General features: G+C 53.9%; 1 protein-coding gene across 14 annotated transcripts in view; it reads left to right on the forward strand.

Moving 5' to 3' along the window:
• Positions 1-18,606, forward strand: part of TNS3 (tensin 3) — a 232,623-nt gene extending 214,017 nt beyond the window's left edge. For all 14 annotated transcript variants that reach the window (XM_021079356.2, XM_085005686.1, XM_021079358.2 and 11 more), the window contains 7 exons: positions 2,651-2,746; positions 4,231-4,308; positions 5,236-5,313; positions 11,021-11,189; positions 14,238-14,306; positions 14,407-14,433; positions 16,031-18,606. In XM_021079356.2, the coding sequence (XP_020935015.2) occupies positions 2,651-2,746; positions 4,231-4,308; positions 5,236-5,313; positions 11,021-11,189; positions 14,238-14,306; positions 14,407-14,433; positions 16,031-16,175 (662 nt within the window). In that variant the 3' untranslated portion in view covers positions 16,176-18,606. The remainder of the gene's footprint in view (positions 1-2,650; positions 2,747-4,230; positions 4,309-5,235; positions 5,314-11,020; positions 11,190-14,237; positions 14,307-14,406; positions 14,434-16,030) is intronic.
• The last annotated feature ends 247 nt before the right edge of the window (positions 18,607-18,853 follow it).

Here is an 18,853-nt window from a genome sequence, read left to right on the forward strand (position 1 = left end):
ACCACAGCCACAGCAACATAGAATCATTAACCCCCTGAGCGAGGCCAGGGATCGAACCCACATCCTCATGGATACTAGTTGCATTTGTAACCTGCTGAGCCATGACAGGAACTCCCTAGCTGAAGCTTTTAAAGCAAGGCCAAACCTTTTTTTTTTTTTTTTCCTGCATGCATTGTCTTTTTGGAAATGCAAATGCTGATGTATAACTTAGACTCTCACCTTCAGGCCCAGGCCACAAAATCGAGGACGTTAGTGTAACAGGCTTCAGGACATGCCAGTTGCCGGCGTCCTGGGTGACACTTTATCTGGCTTCCTGCAGCCCCTGGATTTGGCAGTTGCACTTCACATTCCAAGGGTGGATTTGAGGGGAGAGGTGACCAAACCTGGGAAGAGCCCAGGAAGTCACCACCCACCCCTGGTGGCAGACAGGACAGCCCCAGATGGGCGGGACCTGCTCCCCAAGCCCCGAGCAGCTGGGTTTCCTGCATCCCGACCACACTCTGTCTCCCTCGGCTTTGGAAGCGGTGGTGGGTCGTTCTCCTCCCTCAACGGGAGGGCGAAGTGTTTTTTCCTCGCTTTTATTCAGGGGTGCCTTTTATGGGCTCTGAGGATTTTCTTTCCTGCCAGCCATACGGCCCCTGCGAAAGGCTGTCACCGCTGCGGTTCTCTGTGTGGTTTATGATGAGCGTCCCGGGGGAGCCTGCTGCGGGCAAGATGTGGGGCCCAAACCCAACTCCAGCGGGTCCTGCCACCAGAAATTCAGAACTGTTAGGAGGTGCAGCAGACGCGTTCCCGTGGCGGGAGGGAGGCGGGACGGAAGCGCAGCACAGCGGGCATGTCTGCAGGACTTGTTAGCACAGAGTGGTGACGGCCTCGTCTTTTTTGTGTCATTTGTACTCTTCCACCAGCAGACAGCTCGCCCTTCCGTGGTTTTTCACATGCACCTTCTCTGGGCTCGTGGGCTGTGTAGAAGCCGTGTGATAGACGGCCTGCTTCCTCGAGGGGCTGAGGACCTGGCTCCTGGCTGAGCCTTACCCAGAGGACAGGCACCCTTCCAGCTCCTTTCAGCCATTTATTCCTGGGCGGCTACATCTGGGTCTTTCTAACCTCTCCTCCTAGGAGGGGAAGGAGCTGGAGGCTGCTGACTCCTTCCCATCACGGGGATTCTGCAGAATGGTTGAGGACTCCTTCACCCCCAGGCGCGGTGACCGCAGGGGGTTCTAGCCTCCTTCCTGCAGCCCAGCGACCTTTCCTAGCGTGGCTCTTGGCAGCCCGCCCACTGCAGGGGACATTGAAGCATGGCGTGCCCGCCGTGGCACAGTGTCAAGGGTTCGATCCCCAGCCTAGCACCGTGAAGCTAGAGGATCTGGCATTGCCACAGCTATGGTGTAGGTCTCAGCTGCAGTTCAGATTCAGTCCCTGGCTCAGAACTTCCATATGCCATGCGTGCAGCCATAAAAAAAAAAAAAAAAATTGAAGTATAGTGGAATTACAGTGTTATGATAGTTTCAGTGCACAGCAAAGTGATTCAGTTATACATGTGCATATATGTATATATTCTTCCTCAAGTTCTTTTCCACTGTAGCTTATTACAGATATTGAATGAACATAGCCCCCTGTGCTCTGTAGTAGGACCTTGTTGTTTATCTGTTTCACTTTTAGTGGCTTGTATCTGCTAATCCCAAACTCCTAATTTATCCATTTCCCCTTTGGTAACCATAAGTTTGTTTTCTATGCCCGTGAGTCAGTTCCTGTTTTGTAAATATGTTCATTTGTATCATTTTGTTAAGATGTCACATGGAAGCACCATCACAAGGTATTTGTCTTTGACTTACTTCACTTCGTGTAATAATCTCTGGGTCCATCCATGCTCCTGCAAATGGCATTATTCTTCTTTATGGCTGAGTAGTATTCCATTGTATATATGCACCACATCTTTATTCATCTGTTGGTGGACATTCAGGTTGCTTCCATGTCTTGGCTGTTGTAAATAGTCCTGCTGTGAACATAGGGCATAAGCAGTTTGTGAACTATGGCTTTTTTCTCCAGATAAATGCCCGCGAGAGGGACTGTGAGATCATATGGCAACTCTATTTTTACGTTTTTAAGGAGCCTCCAGACTGTTTTCCACAGGGGCTGCACCACTTACATTCTCATCCACCATGTAAGAGGGTTCCCTTTTCTCCACACCCTCTCCAGCATTTATTTGTAGAATTTTTGATGAAAAAGCCACTGTGGAAAACTATGGAGCCTCCTTAGAAACGTAAAAATAGAGTTGCCGTATGATCTAGCAGTCCCTCTCCTGGCCTTATGACCAGAGGGAGGTGATACCTCATTGTAATTAAAAAAAAATTTTTTTTTGGTCTTTTGTCTTTTTAGGGCCGCACCCACAGCATATGGAGGTTCCCAGGCCAGGGTTCTAATCAGAGCTCTGGCCGCTGGCCTGCACCACAGCCACAGCAACGCCGGATCCTTAACCCACGGATCGAGGCCAGGGATCAAACCCACAACCTCATGGTTCCTAGTCGGATTTGTCTCCTCTGCGCCATGACGGGAACTCCCCTGATTGTAATTTTGATATGCATTTCTCTAATAATTCATGCTCTCATTTTTAGAAATTGTCTTCTCCTTTTAAAATCTCTTACTACAGCTGGAGATTTGGCCAACGAACTGGTTCGGCACTTTCTGATCGAGTGCACCCCAAAGGGAGTGCGGTTGAAAGGCTGCTCCAATGAACCGTATTTCGGTAAGTGGCTGCGAGCCGGCTCTCGGCTCTGAACCCAGGAGCACGTGCACCGTGTGCTCTCGGCCTGAGAATCAGGGCCGTGGGTTTGCCCATCCTTCACACAGCACGCTTTCTTTTCCTCCCTGTTTGGAGATGCCTCAGTTATCATCTATGAAATAAACTGGATATGAAGTTGTTCTTAAAAAGCTTTCTCAAAACAAAGCAAATGAATAAATAAAAAAAACAAATCCGACTGGGAACCATGAGGTTGTAGGTTCGATCCCTGGCCTTGCTCCGTGGGTTAAGGATCCAGTGTTGCCGTGCGCTGTGATGTAGCTCGCAGATGCGGCTCGGATCTGGCATGGCTGTGGCTGTGATGTAGGCTGGCAGCTGTAGCTCCGATTTGACCCCGAGTCTGGGAACGTCCATATGCTGTGGGTGTGGCCCTACAAAGCAAAAAAAAAAAAGGCAAATAAACACACGGTGACGGAAATGCAGGTTCACAGGTATGGTCCAGGCAGGTGGCAGAGGAGTGTGGAGAGGTTGGAGCTGATTGTGACCCCATCCTCTGGGCATGAGAAGAGCACGGGCTGCCCCTAAGACCTGACCCTGACGGCTTGTCTGAAAGACGGCAGGAGCCCACCAGGCGGAGCTTGAGCAAACCGCATCAGTGCACTATCATGGCCTCTGGGCAGGTGGAATTCCCACCGTGGTTTAGAAGGTTAAGAACAGTGTCTGTGAGGATGCAGGTTCCATCCCTGGCCTCGTTCAGTGGGTTAAGGATCCAGTGTTGCCGCAAGCTGCAGTGTAGGTCGCAGATGCAGCTTGGATCCGGTGTGGCCGTGGCTGTGGCGTAGGCCCCAAATGCAGCTCCAGTTCGACCCCTAGCCTGGCAGCTTCCATATGCCACGCGTGCGGTCGTAAAAAGAAGCACCACGCAGACAATTCCGTGGTAGCTGTGAGAGCTGCCGGAATGCATTCAGATTGACAAACTGGTGATGGTGTGTCTTTGCTGAGAGCCATCTCAGTTCCGCTTACCTGCCCCTTTGCTATCTGCTGAACTTGTTGAAAATTTTGCACAAATTCCCACCATAATGGAATGTGTTAGCAGCTAAAAATTTAAGGGCTCAGGAGTTCCTGTTGTGGTGCCATGGAAACCAATCCGACTAGTGTCCATGAGGACTCGGGTTTGATCCCTAGCCTCACTCAGTGGATTAAGGATTTGGTGCTACTGTGAGCTGTGGTGTAGGTCGCAGACAGGGCTGAGATACTGCATGGCCGTGGCTGTGGTGTAGGCCGGCAGCTGCAGCTCTGATTCATCCCCTAGCCTGGGAACTTCCATATGCCATGTGTGTGGCCCTAAAAAGCAAAATGTAAGTATGTGTACACACACACACACACAGAGGCTCACCTTTTGCAGCAGCCTCCCTTCAGCAGATACACTGGCCGAGCAACACAGTATTGAGAGTGGGGCTAATGCCTCTTGGCTGTTCTTCCGTTCCCAGGGAGCCTGACGGCTTTGGTGTGTCAGCATTCCATCACGCCCTTGGCTTTGCCCTGCAAACTGCTCATTCCGGACAGAGGTGAGCTGATACATAACTCTGTGGGTGAACCCTGAATAGTCCACCAGGTCAGGTGAGGAGAGCTGGCCCGCGGCACCCGCAGCCTCTGGTCGTATCTTGATGTCATGGCTTTGTGAAAAATTTCCACGGAGCAAAGGTTTCTGTAGCTCGAAATTATAAAATGTCTGGGCTCAGACACCGTCAAGGTCATTTACATGTAATTTTTATAATTCTATAAAATCAGCAAAATGTTGATGTTTTTGACCATAGGTGCTAGTTGAACTATTCTCTGTACCTTTGGGTTTGTTTAAAAATATCCACAATATGGAGTTCCCACAGCTCAGCAGTAACGAACTCGACTAGTATCCATGAAGACGAGGGTTCGATTCCTGGCCTTGCTCAGCGGGTTAAGGATCCGGTGGGTATTGCCGTGAGCTGTGGTGTAGGTCGCAGATGAGGCCAGGATCCTACATTGCTGTGACTATGGTGTAGGCCAGCGGCTGCAGCTCCCGATGTGACCCCTGGACTGGGATTTTCCATGTGCCAGATGCGCCTCCCCCCAAAAAAGATATAATTTTTTAAAAAAATAGCGCCCATAGCATATGAAGAGGCATATCTTTGCTTTCCTAAGCAGTCTCGAGGTCACATAATTGTGTTTTAGTCCAGAAATATGATTAGCTTAAAATACAGGTGGATGTGATTTACCTTTGAAAATGTAGTTGGTCCCATAAATTATTGCAGAGATGAGGAAAGTATTTTGCTGGGCTGTGTCGTGTTGATTTTTGCTCACAGTGTGATGGGGTTTCTTTGGACTGGGCTGCTGTCGCCAAGGGAGCTCTGTGGAGCCAGTGTGCCGCTGCCTGGGGCTCCACGGGCATCCCCACTGTTGCAAGGATTCTTTGCAAGCAAGCTGGGCTCATTGCTGCTTTTTCTTGCTCTTTCCTGCAGATCCGTTGGAGGAAATAGCCGAAAGTTCTCCGCAAACGGCGGCCAACTCCGCGGCAGAGCTGCTGAAGCAGGGGGCAGGTCAGTCCCCCGGCCCCTCGTTCTTTCCTCCTGGCTCCCCGCAGGGATGGGCTCCGTGCTCCTCCAGTCCCGTTCCTTTCCTTGCTGTGTGTCAGAGAAGGTTCCCTCTGTAGGAGCCGCCCCAGGGCTGGGTGGGGCCCCAAGTTCCCTTGGCCGATGGGCCACAGGATGCCACAGGAAATTTGAACAAGATCAAATTCAGTGGAGTAAGTGTCAAGTCTTCTGTTTCGCTGGGGGAATGTGGTCAGACAGGCTGTGCTGACCTGAGCCTCCAGCTGTAAAAGTCAGAGTGATGAGTGAGGAGCTCCCGTCGTGGCTCAGCGGGTTAAGAACCAGACTGGTATCCATGAGGATATGGGTTCGATCCCTGGCCTCCCTCAGTGGGTTAAGGATCCTGTGTCGCTGATTGTAGATCGAAGACACGGCTCGAATCTAAAAAGTTGTATCTGACTTGTATATAACTTGTATCTGAAAAGTTATCACCAAACCCCAAGGTCATTTAAATATTCTCCTGCGTTATAAGATGTTTATAGTTTTGCATTTTACACTAAACTGGTTTTTGTTCTAGTTTGAGTTAATTTTTGTGAAAAGGGTGAGGTCTGTGTCTAGATGCGTTGTTTTGCATGTGGATGCCCAGTGCTTCCAGCACCATTTGTTGAAAAGACAAATTGCTCCATTGTATCTTTTTTGCTCCTTGGTCAGGGGTCCATTGACTGTAGTTATGCGGGTCATTTCTAGGCTCTATTCTGTTCCATTCGCCTATGTGTCTAGTCTTGCACCAGCACCACACTGTCCTGATGACGGTAGCTTCATCGTAAGGCTTAAAGCCAAGCAGTGTCAGTCCTCTGACTTTGTTCTTCAGTCTTGTGTTGGTTGTTTGCTTCTCCATGGAAACTTTAGACTTAGTTTGTTGATAGTCACCAAGGAGCTTGCTGGGAGGTTGATCGGGATTTCATTGAATCTATGCGTTGAGTTGGGAAAACTGACCTCTTGACTGTATTGGGTCTTCCTATCCATGAACATGGACTATCTCTCCATTTATTTAGTTTTCCTTTGATTTTATTACTGGGAGTCCTATAGTTTTCCTCAGATAGGTCTTGCACCTATTTTATTGGATTTATACTTAAGCTTATTACTCTTAGAGTGGGGAGCTAATATAAATGGTATTGTGTTTTTAGTTCCAAGTTTTACTTGTTCTCTGCTGGTATATAGGCATTCTTCCAGTTTAAAAAAATAAAATAAACGAAGATACAGAAAAGAAAGGGAGAAATGAATTCCTCACACACCTGTCGCCCAGGTACAGCCACTGAGTGGTTTTCCTTTCCTCCCTTAGCAGCAGAGGTTTTCTTATGTTTTTTGTAAACACCGCCTAGGTCTCATGTCCAGTGAGTAACCGTCGAATAACCGTTGTGTCGTTCTAATCACGGCACAGATGGTTTTATTCTGCTTTTCCCGTCACCATGCCATTCCCCCCCTTGCGGTTGCTCAGCTTGTCTCCCTCCCACACATGGCGATGGAAAGGCTACCTCTGTGCATTACTCCCTTTTTCTGAATTCTGAATTGTGGCCCTAAGAACCTGGGTTCCCGCCATGGTAGGACTGGGTGAGAACGCATGGACCCCACACTTCTGCCCCCCCTGCTGTGGGGCTGATGGGCGCCTTCCTGTGCAGTGTCACATCACAGCTCTGACCCTCTGGGGCCATCGGACTCTTGGGCCAGGCTCGTGGACAAACACAGCAGTGCCACCCATCATCTGCTGGGTAGGAGACGGGCTCCCGGAGGCTGGCGTGTGCCCAGCGGAGCTGCCCCCAGACATGCGTGGGAGGCGCACTCCCTTCTCTGCTCCCACGAGGGACAGCAGCCCTCTGCTCCTGCCGCTCCACATCAAAGGCCATTTGTCCGGCTCAAGGAGACAGGAGTCTGGGTCCTGGCCACCTGTAGCTGTGGATGTGCGCTTGCTCTAGGTCCAGCTCGCGCCAGTTTTGTGGGCTTTCATTGTGATCAGATCAAAATTATCTTCTCAGGAGCTCCCGCCGTAGTGCAGTGGGGTAAGAATCCGACTGCAGCGGCTGAGGTCACTGCGGAGGCGAGGGCTTGATCCCCAGCCTAGGACCTTCCAAGGGCCTCGGGTGCAGCCAGAAAGAAAGAGAGGGAGGAGGGAGGGAGGGAGGAAAAACTGCCCTTCTTTTCTCTTTCGTAACTGCACGGCTGTCATTACGGTAGTGCGGATGAAATAAAAGACAGGATACTCACCCTCCTAAAATCAAACGGTCTTCAGTTTTCCAGGCTCACTTCCAGCTCCTGTTGGTAGTAGACACACATGCCTTTTGTTATGTGGTTCTAATCACAGCACAGATAGTTTTACTCTGCTTTTTCCATCAACCGCTAATGTCTTCCATGTTGCCCACCGGGCTTCTTGATTCCCGCTTGCTGGTTGGTTGCTGCTCCACCGAGGGGCTGATTTCACCATTCCTTTCTTTTTGGACGTCATTGGTCTCCAGCTTCCCTGCCAAATAAGCATGTGGCTCAGCTCTCTTCCCCTCTAGGTTAGTTGTCTCCCCTGGTTATGAGACATTTCCTCTCTCTTCTCGCTGGGTGGGACCTCCAGGCTACCGAGTACAGGCTTGTCTTCTGATCCTTCCGATAAACCCTGCAGAATCATCTTCCAGAAGGGCTGTCCTGGTGACGTGAGCAGCTCGTAAGAGCCTCTGATGTCATCAGAGCCTCGCAGGCTTGAGCACTGGGCAACTGAAGTTTTTTTGGTTTTTTTTTTTTGTCTATTTGTTATTTCTTAGGCCGCTTCCGCGGCACATGGAGGTTCCCAGGCTAGGGGGGAGGGAGGGAGGAAAATCGGAGCTGTAGCCACCGGCCTACACCAGAGCCACAGCAACGCGGGATCCGAGCCGCATCTGCAACCTACACCACAGCTCAGGGCAACGCCGGATCGTTAACCCACTGAGCAAGGGCAGGGACCGAACCCGCAACCTCATGGTTCCTAGTCGGATTTGTTAACCACTGCGCCACGACGGGAACTCCTGGGAAGCTGAAGTTTTAAAGACTTTGGTCAGCTCGATCTCTTTCCCGAGATGACCTGAGTAGATCCCTCAAGTTCAGACGGGAGCTGAAGTGCCCGTCAGCCTCCCGGCCCACCGGTTCCTGGACGTGTCTCATCGCCGGCAGGAGAGGGTATGTGTTTGGGAGAGGGCAGCAGAGGCCGTGGAAACTCAGCCGTTCAGGGAGGGCATCTCTGAGCTCCACCTGCCTCAGAAATGTGCAGGAATGGAGTTCCCGCTGTGGTCCAGCCGGTTAAGAATGCGACATTGTCGCCGCGAGGATGCGAGTTTGATCGCTGGCCTCGCTCAGTGGGTTATGGATCTGGCATTGCCACAAGCTGCAGATTGTCGCAGATGTGGCTCGGATCCAGTGTTACGGTGGCTGTGGCTTAGGCCTCCGCTGCAGCTCTGATGCGCTCCCTGTTCAAGGGCCTTCCATATGCCTCAGACGCAGCTATAAAAAGAAAAAAAAAAGAAATGTACAGGAGTGACAGATCTAAAAGATGCCTCTGCTGTCAGGACGGGGACGTGGAATGGTCGGTGGCATTGTTATTAAAGCCGAGGAAGACCCCGCACAACTTAAACGTCTTGGAGGAAGATCGACAGCTCATTCTCAGGAATGTTACGTGGCGTTTCTTCCTGAGCCCGTGTTCTCTGCCAGGTGCCTGGTACCTGGAGGGTTTTCCGTCAGCCCCGCAGGCGTCGGCACTAGGTTGGTGCCACAGCCCGCGGGGGAGCCGAGGCGCTTCTGGCATGTTCCTCATGTCTCCACGCCTCAGTTTCCCTGTCTGTAGATTGGGGGTGAGGCTAAAATCTTCCTCGTAGGCCGGCGGGGCAGGTCTGATGAGGTAGCTTCTGAAGTCTTCCGTAGGTTCCTTATGAATGAGCTGCACGTTGGCTAAAGCTCGGAGAGATGGAAACTGCAGTGTTTGGGGTGGGGACTTTGAGGATTGTGCTTCATGGCACAATGTCGTTTTAATTACAGGAGGGAAAGGTCAAGCTCTTTTTCATGAGAGTAAAAGTGACTTGTAACTTTCTAGAGGGAGGTTGGTAGCTGGGATAAAACGTCCTGTTGACTCGGCTTCGGGGAAGCCTGGCGTTGAGAGGGTCTCGGCCGTTCTCCCGGGTGTGTTGGGATCTGTGTGGTGACACTCGCTCTGGGAGACATCGTAACCTGTCTTTGGGGCTGCTCGCCTTCAGGAGGTTCTCTGGCACCTGCCGCCTGCCCTCCAGACTTGGTCTTGCCAGTCAGGCCTCTTGCAGTGAGTCAAGCGGTCGTAGCTTTTCCCGGCGCCCGGCGCCCGTCAGTGGGACTCTGCCTGCCCGCTTCTAGGCCCCCCGCCCAGGATAAGGGGAGGGGCCTCGTTTTTCTGATGGGCTTGTTACGGGGACCCCAGGTTTTGCCTTCTTTCCCCACCATCCTTCTCTGGGTTCCCTGAAGCAGAGGTTTCAGAGGCTCCAAGCTTCTTAGACGCTGATGGAGGTGTGACTTGTAGTGCTGGCTGTGGAGAGATTGGGGGTGGAGGGGGTGGGGGGCAGCAGCTCACAGGTGGCCCTGCGTCTTGACACCGGGGACGTCCTGCGTTGTTTCCATCGTTGTCGTTGTTGTCGTTGGCCGCCCTGCGGATCCTTAACCCACTGTACCAGGCTGGGGATGGAACCTGCGCCCTGGTACTGCAGAGATGCTGACAATCCCTTTGCGCCGCAGCAGGGACTCCTATTCCCGTTCCTCTTAACCGACCCTCACGGATGTGTATTCATGCACCTGCCAAGAGGTGTGACTGCTGCCCAGCATCAGAGGTTGGGGGTGAAGGCGGAGCTGGCCCACGGCCCTGCCTCCAGGGGATTCTCCCAGAGGAAAGGGTGGAGGGAGGGCACAGCGCTCCTTCGATTGCAGGGTCACGGGGAAGCATTTTCTTTTCTGTTTAGTGGAAATCTAGAGGCTTTTAGAGAGGGGTTAAGATGCGCCACTCACAGGCACAGCCTGGCCTCCGACAGAGCAGGGGATGAGCGTGGCGTGTGCCATAGCTCCTACCGGAGAGAACTTGAGGCAGAGTTTGATTGTCGCAGCATCACACGGACTGCACACGCCCCCAGGGTCCCACGTTAGCCTCTGCTTGAACTGCAGGATCCTGGCTCAAAGGGCCATCAGGCTGTTTCCAAAGCCTCATTCGTATTCAGATGCTTCTCCAAGGGGAGATGGCCACGGACACGCCCCCAGGCCCCTGGCCGCGTGGGGACACGACAGGCTGTCCCAGATCTTTGCACCAAGACAGCGGTTTAAGTCACTGCAAGTCATCTGTTGTCTCAGCAGCCCTTTCTGGCTGCCTGCTGCTTTCAGAACTCCATGCAGGTGGATATTTGGGGTTCCAGACCTACCCTGAGACGTGCAGGTGCCTCCAGCCCCACCTGGAGACTCCAGGTGGAAAAACACAGCGGAGGAAAACTCGTCCTGGGTCCCTTTGCCTCCACGCGCAGTTATTCTCCGCATTGGCCTCGGGCAAGTGTGTCACTGGATCCCTCGCCGTCTACAGCTTTGGAGCGAGGGGCACAGGGCGAGCCCCGCAGACGCACCTGGCTGCAAACGTGCCTGTCGCCCAGGGGCCCTGGTGTCGGGTGGGTGCGTTAACGCCGCTTCCCCGCATATCTTGCAGCCTGCAACGTGTGGTACCTCAACTCCGTGGAGATGGAGTCTCTCACGGGCCCCCAGGCCGTGCAGAAGGCACTGAGCATCACCCTGGTCCAAGAGCCGCCCCCTCTGTGCACGGTCGTGCACTTCAAGGTGTCAGCCCAGGGCATCACCCTGACGGACAACCAGAGGAAGTGAGTGTGCCCAGCGGGTGGGCGGGGCTTCCAGTGCCACCTCGGGTGAACCCTTCCGCCAGCCCTGCTCATCACCCTGACGTGCCTTGGGCGTGTGCTGGTCGCCCGGGCAAAGCTCAGCCGTCTTGGGACTAACCAGGGATCTAGTCAATCTGTGGTTTTCCCTGACATCCGGCATGTCCCCAGAGCCACATATAAACCATTAACTTTTGGCCCAAATGCTCTTTTTTTAGGATCAGTAAAATTTAAAAAAGACATGTGGACCTTTGAGTATCTCTTACACATGCACGTACGTGTGTGTACAAATGCAAGAGTCATTTCTGTAAAAACACTCAGACTGTGATAGAATCCACTCATCTTTGCTCCAGTCTTAGTACTTCTAATAGGAGTTCCCGTTTCGGTGCAGTGGAAATGAATTGACTAGGAACCATGAGGTTTTGGGTTCCATCCCTGGCCTTGATCAGTGGATTAAGGATCTGGCGTTGCCATGAGCTGTGGTGTAGGCCCGCAGCTGCAGCTCTGATTCCACCCCTAGCCTGCGGACCTCCATATGCCGCAGGTGGGGTCCTAAAAAGCCAAAAAAAGAAAAAAAAAACTTCTAATGGGTGGTCATATTGATGGATATTATTTCATTACCTAGATATTAGTGACCATATAATAATATAATAAAATATAAGAATGATTGATATTACCAATAATCATTAATGACTGGTTCATTTCGACATTATATTATTAAGGTTTTTTCTTTTCTTTTTTCTTTTTTTCTTTTTTGCTTTTTAGGGCTGCACCCATGCCATATGGAAGTTCCCAGGCTAGGAGTCAAATCGGAGCTACAGCTGTCAGCCTACACCACAGCCACAGCAACATGGGGTGAAGAGCCGCGTGTTCAACCTGTACCACAGGTTACAGCAACACCAGATCCCCAACCCATTGAGTGAGGCGAGGGATCGAACCCGTGTCCTCATGGATCCTGGTCGGGTTTGTTAACCACTCAGCCACGAAGGGCATTCCCTGTATTATTAAGTTTTATCTAGATACTGTAGATACTGTCTCAGTTTCCAGGGACTTCCCTCCGAGTGGTCACTGAGTGGGTTCCAGCTGAGCAGAGTCTGGGGGAGCCCTCGTGGAGCCGCGCCTGAGCGGGGAGCAGGGTCGAATTCGGGACAGTACAGCTGCAGGCATGTTCCTCCCAGGACCGAGACTTTGACCTCAAGATCAAAGGCAAATCAGAGGCAGTTACATTTATTTGTTATGGAAACAGCCTGCCCTTGGTTAAGGGGGGCGGGGAGGGGCGCCGCCGCATCCTTAGCCCTAAAAGCAGAGCTGCGGCAGGAGCTTCAAGGGGCAGGCAGCCAGTCCCCTCCCACCAGCTGGGACAGCGGTCACCCCAGCGCCCCTGGCACCCCCGGAGCTCTTCCCAGCCTGGCCCCGTGCCAGAGCTGGTCCCGAATGTGGGAAGGTCCCTGAACTGAACCCCGTGCCCACTGCTCTCAGGATGAAGCAGGTGGGGGCATAGGCTCCGCCGCTCAGATCAGGGTCCTTGCTCCCCCCTTTACCCGTGGGGCCACCGAGCAGTTTCCTCCCCTCTCAGACTGCACTGAGCTAACTGTCTTGAATGAAATAGGCAAGGCTGGGTGCCAGCCGGGCTCGGCCGAAGCGGGGTCCCTGGGTCAGGCAGGAAAGCAGGGTGTCTTTCTTCGCAGCATCTCTCTTTGCTCTGCCGACTATGTGCTTTTTCTGTATCTCTAGCTTCCCTGTATCCTTATAAAACCCTGGGAGCGGGTCGCGCCCAGAGCACTTGGTGTCTTTCCTGCTGCAGGGGTCAGAACTAAGGGTCAGAACTGGAATGCGGATGGGCTGATGCTGGACAAAGGGGCCTGTGTCCTCAGTGGTGTCCAGTCGTGGGGTCCCCATCTGAAAGGTGCCCGCCCAGGCTCTCCTGTGCCTTTCCTGGTCCCTGGCAGGAGCAAAGCCACCAGCCTCTGGGGACACCGTGTCTCCCAGGAGGAAGAAGCACTTGCCCAGCTGGCCATGGGTGGGGAGGGCTGGCAGTGAAGCAAAAGACACAGTGACAGGAGCCGGGACTGAGGGCAGAGGGGCCCTCTGGTGGTCCCCCCCCAGCAGCTGTGCTGGCCTGGCGTTAGGGGCCCTTCCTCGTGGATTTGGTGTGCACAGCCCTTGACAGTTCACAGCGGGCTGTCAGATCCCTCATCCAGGCTGCTTTGGCTCCTGCCCCGGGAGAATGATGGGCTCTAGCCACGCTCTTTTCACAGGCGAGCCGCTGAGGCTGGAGACTGGGTTCCCGGGATACGAATGGGAAGGCCGGGCCTCCTAGGCTGGTCCATGCACTGGCAGTTCTCCGCTCTGCTTGCTGCCTGCCTTCACCCCAAGACTTGCCCCAGAACTGCTCTGCCGGCCCAGCTTTCCGTCTGCTCATTTCTTTCTTTCTTTCTTTGTCTTTTGTCTGTTTAGGGCCGCACCTGCAGCATATGGAGGTTCCCAGGCTAGGGGTCGAATCGGAGCTGTAGCTGCCGGCCTACACTGCAGCCACAGCAATGCGGGATCCGATCCGTGTCTGTGACCTACACCACAGCTCACAGCAACGCCGGATCCTTAACCCACTGATCGAGGCCAGGGATTGAACCCACAACCTCATGGTTCCTAGTCAGACTCGTTAACCACTGCACCACGATGGGAACTCCTCTTTCTTTCTTTTTTCTTCTTCTTTTCCCACGGCATATGGAAGTCCCTGGGCCAGGGATCGTATCTGAGCTGCAGCTACAGCAATGCCAGATCCTTGACCCACTGTGCCAGGCTGGGGATCGAACGAACCCCCACCAGTGCAGAGGCAGTGCCGGGTCCCTAACCCTCTGCCACAGCGGGAATTCCCCCGTCTGCTGATTTCTAACCCTTGTTCCCTCTGCGCTTCTCTCCAGATGACCAGTAAAAGCGTGAAATAGGCTTCTGTCCCCTGAATCTCCTCGGGGCGCCGTGCAGCACTGTCACTGCAGAACCCCAGTAACCCACTCCTCTCTCCATGTCCCCCAGGCTCTTCTTCCGGAGACACTACCCCGTGAGCAGTGTCATCTTCTGTGCCTTGGATCCGCAAGATAGGAAGTAAGACAGATGTTTGTGTTGAGCCATGACTGTGCCTCCTTTGCCCCACACGTTAATAGAGAAATTAATGTGACTTTTTTCTTTTTCTGTGATTTGCAAGATGGATCACAGACGGCCCTTGCTCAAGGTACGTTGCCAGCCTGTCCGCTTTCTCTCTCAGTTCCCAATGGCCTCCAACCCGAATCTGTCCCAGATTTCCAAAGAGGATGTGCCTAAATAATGCCAAGGGGGTTGGGTTTTGCTCTGAAAAGAATGGAAGAGTCCTTGTGCAGAAAGGGCCTGGAGAGGGTTAACTTTCCTGCTTGCTGCTCTCTGAATGAGCAGTATTTATATGTGACCCGTAAAATTATGGTCCAAAGAGTGTGGAGTTCCCCTTGTGGCTCCGGGTTACAAATCCAACTAGTATCCATGAGGATGCGGGTTCGATCCCTGGCCCTGCTGAGTGGGTTAAGGATCCGGCATTACCGTGAGCTGGGGTGTAGGTTGCAGATGGGGCTCAGATCCGTGTGGCTCTGGCTGTGGTGTAGGCCGGCAGCTGCAGCTCCAATTCGAACCCTAGCCTGGGAACCTCTGTGTGCCGCAGGAGCGGCCCTAAAAAGACACACAGGAAAAGAGTATGAATTACACAGCATTTCTGGGCGTGGGGGAGGGGTGGAAAGCAGCAGTCCCCCGGGTCAGGGTGTTAGAGGTGGGGCTGCCTGTGTGCACATGAGCGCACACTCCAGACCTGGGGGAGCCTGGCTCTGTGGCAGCCAGGCCTGGCTACGTGGCCTCGGAACAATCCAGAGCCTCTGCAGGTGGGCATCCCCTGCCTCCCCCACGTCTGATAATCACAGATGTCCAGCCGCAGGTGTCCTGTCCTAGGATTCCGATTTCTCACTCGTCTTGGCACCTGATGAAGGGCTTGGAGGCCTCCCCAGCCCCGCTGTGGGGCGGCGCCCTGGGCCACCCCCAGCTCTGGCTCGCTGGCGACCGCGCTTCCAGCCGAGAGGAGTGTGTGGCCCCAGGAGGTCACTTGAGCGCCATTGGCCCATCCCTCCCGTGGTGTAGAGACCCCTCAGCTCAAACCACACAATTCTTCATTTTTTTTGAAAAGGAGAAGACATACTTTTGCCAGGGATTTGGATTGGATAGTGGTAGTTACTAAGTTTGGGGCTCGGGGAAGCTTATTCTGATAAAGCCCCCAGTTCTGAAACAAAATAATTAGATTGTACTGTTCTTTTAAGCCGTTTGCTCGCCTGCACATAGTTTGTAGCTTAGGGGTGTGACGCCTGAGGAGGGAGTGGGTGGGAGCCACTGCCCGAGTGGGTGCGAGCGTGGGTGTCTGGGCAGAGCCCTGCGTTCTGGCGCTGAGGCCGGGCGCTAGTACCTGGAGCCTGTGCGCCGATGGCGTGAGGAGAGCAGGCAGCTCCCCAGGTAGAGCCAGGGTCCACCCTCCCTCCCCTCGGTGGCTGGGGAATGGGGCTCAGGCTGGCGTTGCGGCTTGGCTCACCCCCAGCCCTGTCCCTGGGCTCCTCCCTGTGCTGCTGGCTATAGCACCCTCCCTGCAGTGTCTGCGAGGCTGAGAGGAGGTCAGGGCAAGTGTCTGGCAGGGGTCTTGTCCCCCGAGCTGGCACAGAGGTGGCAGCCGGAGGTGGCAGTGGCGTGGGAGGAGGTGGGGTTTGCATCCTTGTGGGATGGATGGGCCCTCGGCTGGCACGCTGACCCCGCCTCTCCTTTGGCAGAGTCTTTGGATTTGTGGCCCGGAAGCAGGGCAGCGCCACAGACAACGTGTGCCACCTGTTTGCGGAGCATGACCCAGAGCAGCCCGCCAGCGCCATCGTCAACTTCGTGTCAAAGGTCATGATCGGATCCCCAAAGAAGATCTGAGCCCTCCCAGCCCCGAAACGCCTCCAGCTTCACAAAACAACCCTGCCACCTGGTGGCCTTTTCCTGAGGGACACCGCTAGCTGGTGCATCTCTGGGTGGAGGAAGAAGGGCACCCACCCAGGGTGCCCACTCAGACTCCGAGCTGGAAAGGACCATTCATGAGACCTGGGGACCCGCGTTCCTTGCACTCTGGCCTTTGTGGGGAGGGGGGGAGCCCCGCCCACTCCACATGGCCCCAAGTGACCGGCTCTGCCTTGCCATTGCCATCTCGGGGGCTCCTGTCCAGCGGGCACCCAGGGGCCTCTGTCCCCCCTACGGCGGAGAAGCTGTTAACCTGAGAAGGCAATGCATGTGTGGTGAAGGTTCGAGCAGGTCAGGCCCTCCCTGCAGCACCGAGGGCGTGGAAGGGCGAGGGGACGGCGTGCTGGGCGGCGAGGCGTGAGAGGTCACTTGGCCACCGTGGGGGCCACAGAGGCCAGAGCCCCACCCTGGCCTGGCGACCGCTCCCCGCCTCCACTCACGTACCAGCTCGCTGGGCTGTGAGAGGGAAAGTGAGAAGATGGAGGTAAAACGCCGTTTCCATGGAATTTATATTTTATTTAGGCCAAATTATTTAATGCTAACACCAGTTTGCCATTGCCATGCTGTCCTGGAGCCCGCATGCTGCCGCCTGCCGGGCCGGGTTCTGGAAGGACCGTCTCTGTCGGATGCAGGAGGAGGTTCTGTGGGTCGTGCTGGCTTTGCCTCCAGCAGCAGCCTGCCCAGGGTCTCGAGCACCGACGCGTCCTTTCCAGGCTGCGGATCCACCTGCTTAACTTTAGGCCCAGCCCTCCTCAGCATCCTCAGGGCTGGCGAGAGGTTGCCCAGAGAACTGCTGCCCTGTCTGCCTCAGCCCCGCCTTTGGTTCCTGTTGGCATCTTGTGTGTCCTGGCCCCTGAGCAGGGGAGGAAGACAAGGAGCCGTTTTTGAGAGCAGCTCTTCTGCACCCCCGTAGCCCTGTTTATGCGCGGTGATGCGTCGCAGCGCGGTGGTCAGAGGTTGGGAGAAGCTCTGGTCCTGCACGTCCCCCGGAGTGAGAGGCAGGACTGGGCGGCATCTTCATAAAGCGCCGTCTCCTCCCCGGTCACCCCGGACACTCGCGCCACGGCCGCCTCCCCCCCAACCACCCATTCTCCTCCGCTTCCCAAAGCAAGTACCAGCTCTCTGGAATCACTGTCACGGTCACTGCTGGGGAAAGTGGGCTTTGTGGATTCTCTGCCTTAAAGTAGGGCAGAGACAGATGCAGTGACAGCAGAGGGGGGTCATCCGAATCGCCGTGGGCATTGTCCGTGAGTGCGAGTGAGTGTGTGTGTGTGTGTTTGTGTGTGAAAGCCGGTGGATGGGTCCACCGTTTAGCCTGTATTGATGCACCAAATGCAAGTGCCTCATTTCTGTGCCAAATGTTTGCCTTGGTCTTTGCGGACCTTTCCTGACATGTGGCAGCGCGGCTGTTTAGGAGAATGTGCCAGTATCTTCCAGAAGCCTGCTGCCTTGGTCCCCCGTGCTGGGGGCATCTAACATTTCCGTTTTTCATTCATGGCAGGAACGCGGCCAGGGGAGCGGAGGATTGCGCTGTCCCCAAGGGGCGCCTGCTCCCGAGATGCTGGTACCCAACTTTGACCCAAAGACCACAGGCCAGGTCCCTCATCCTTCCGATGAAGGAAGAAAAGGCTTGTGTAGAAATAGGAGCCAGAGAGGATGCGGGATGGAGAGGCATAAGCTGCCCAAATCACAGAGGGTGTCAGGGCCGCCCCCAGCCGTCCTGCAGAGCATTTAAGCCGAGACATTGGCTGTTTAAACTGACCGGCAGCTGAGACTCTCACTCTTAGTGGTCAAGGGCATCAGGAAGGTGCCTTCCAGCAAATAGCTCCCACTGAGGAGCCAATTCCCTAGTTTCTGAGGAGCTGGTACAACAAGGTGTTACATGTGCATTGAATGGAACAAGGTGAGTCCATGAACTTCATGCTCAGACCTTGGCCAAGCCCCACCCCTAACATTGGCTCCGGGGCACTCGGGGGAGGGGCATCCTCAGGCATCTGGGCACAGGGGTACTCTCCCGGGGCGTGCGCGAGGACTGCGCCCTTCAAGTGTCATAGCCAGGGTCCTGTTAACCTGCTCATTAACCCACGCTGTGTTCCTGCATTGTTAACCTGTAACCGTGTTATGTCACCGCGTTTAAGGGCCCCCGTGTGTATCTTCAGCAGCAGAGACCTCATCACGTCTCCTTATCTGCCTTACCCAGTAGTGGATATTTTTACTTTTCTTATATTGTAAAGAATATATCCAGTATGTAAATGAATGTTCTATAAATCCTTTGTATAGTCATGTGCTCTGCTCTTTAAATATCATCTCTATTCAGAGTATAATAAAGTTATAAGCTTGGTAAGCCTCAGTGAGGCAGGCATTTGTCTGTGGTGTTGGTGGAAGTGCACCTGCGGGTGTGGACCCATATGTGTGTGCATTTCTGGGTGTGCCTGTGTGTGTGTTTACTGGGGAGTTTGAAGGGGTAGCTTATGGATCGTTAATGGATAACTGCGGATTCAGTTAAAAATTCTTACGTGTTTTGCCTTCAGGAATATAGTTTGATTTCTGCCCAGAGACTTTTGAAAATTGTATTCATTTAAGAATTTAATAGTAAT

Source organism: Sus scrofa, chromosome 18 (assembly GCF_054392235.1).
Source record: "Sus scrofa isolate SSC_HxYL_T2T_F1_AM1 chromosome 18, Sscrofa_HxYL_maternal_Yorkshire_Landrace_v2.0, whole genome shotgun sequence".
In the NCBI taxonomy this organism is placed as follows: Eukaryota; Metazoa; Chordata; class Mammalia; order Artiodactyla; family Suidae; genus Sus; species Sus scrofa.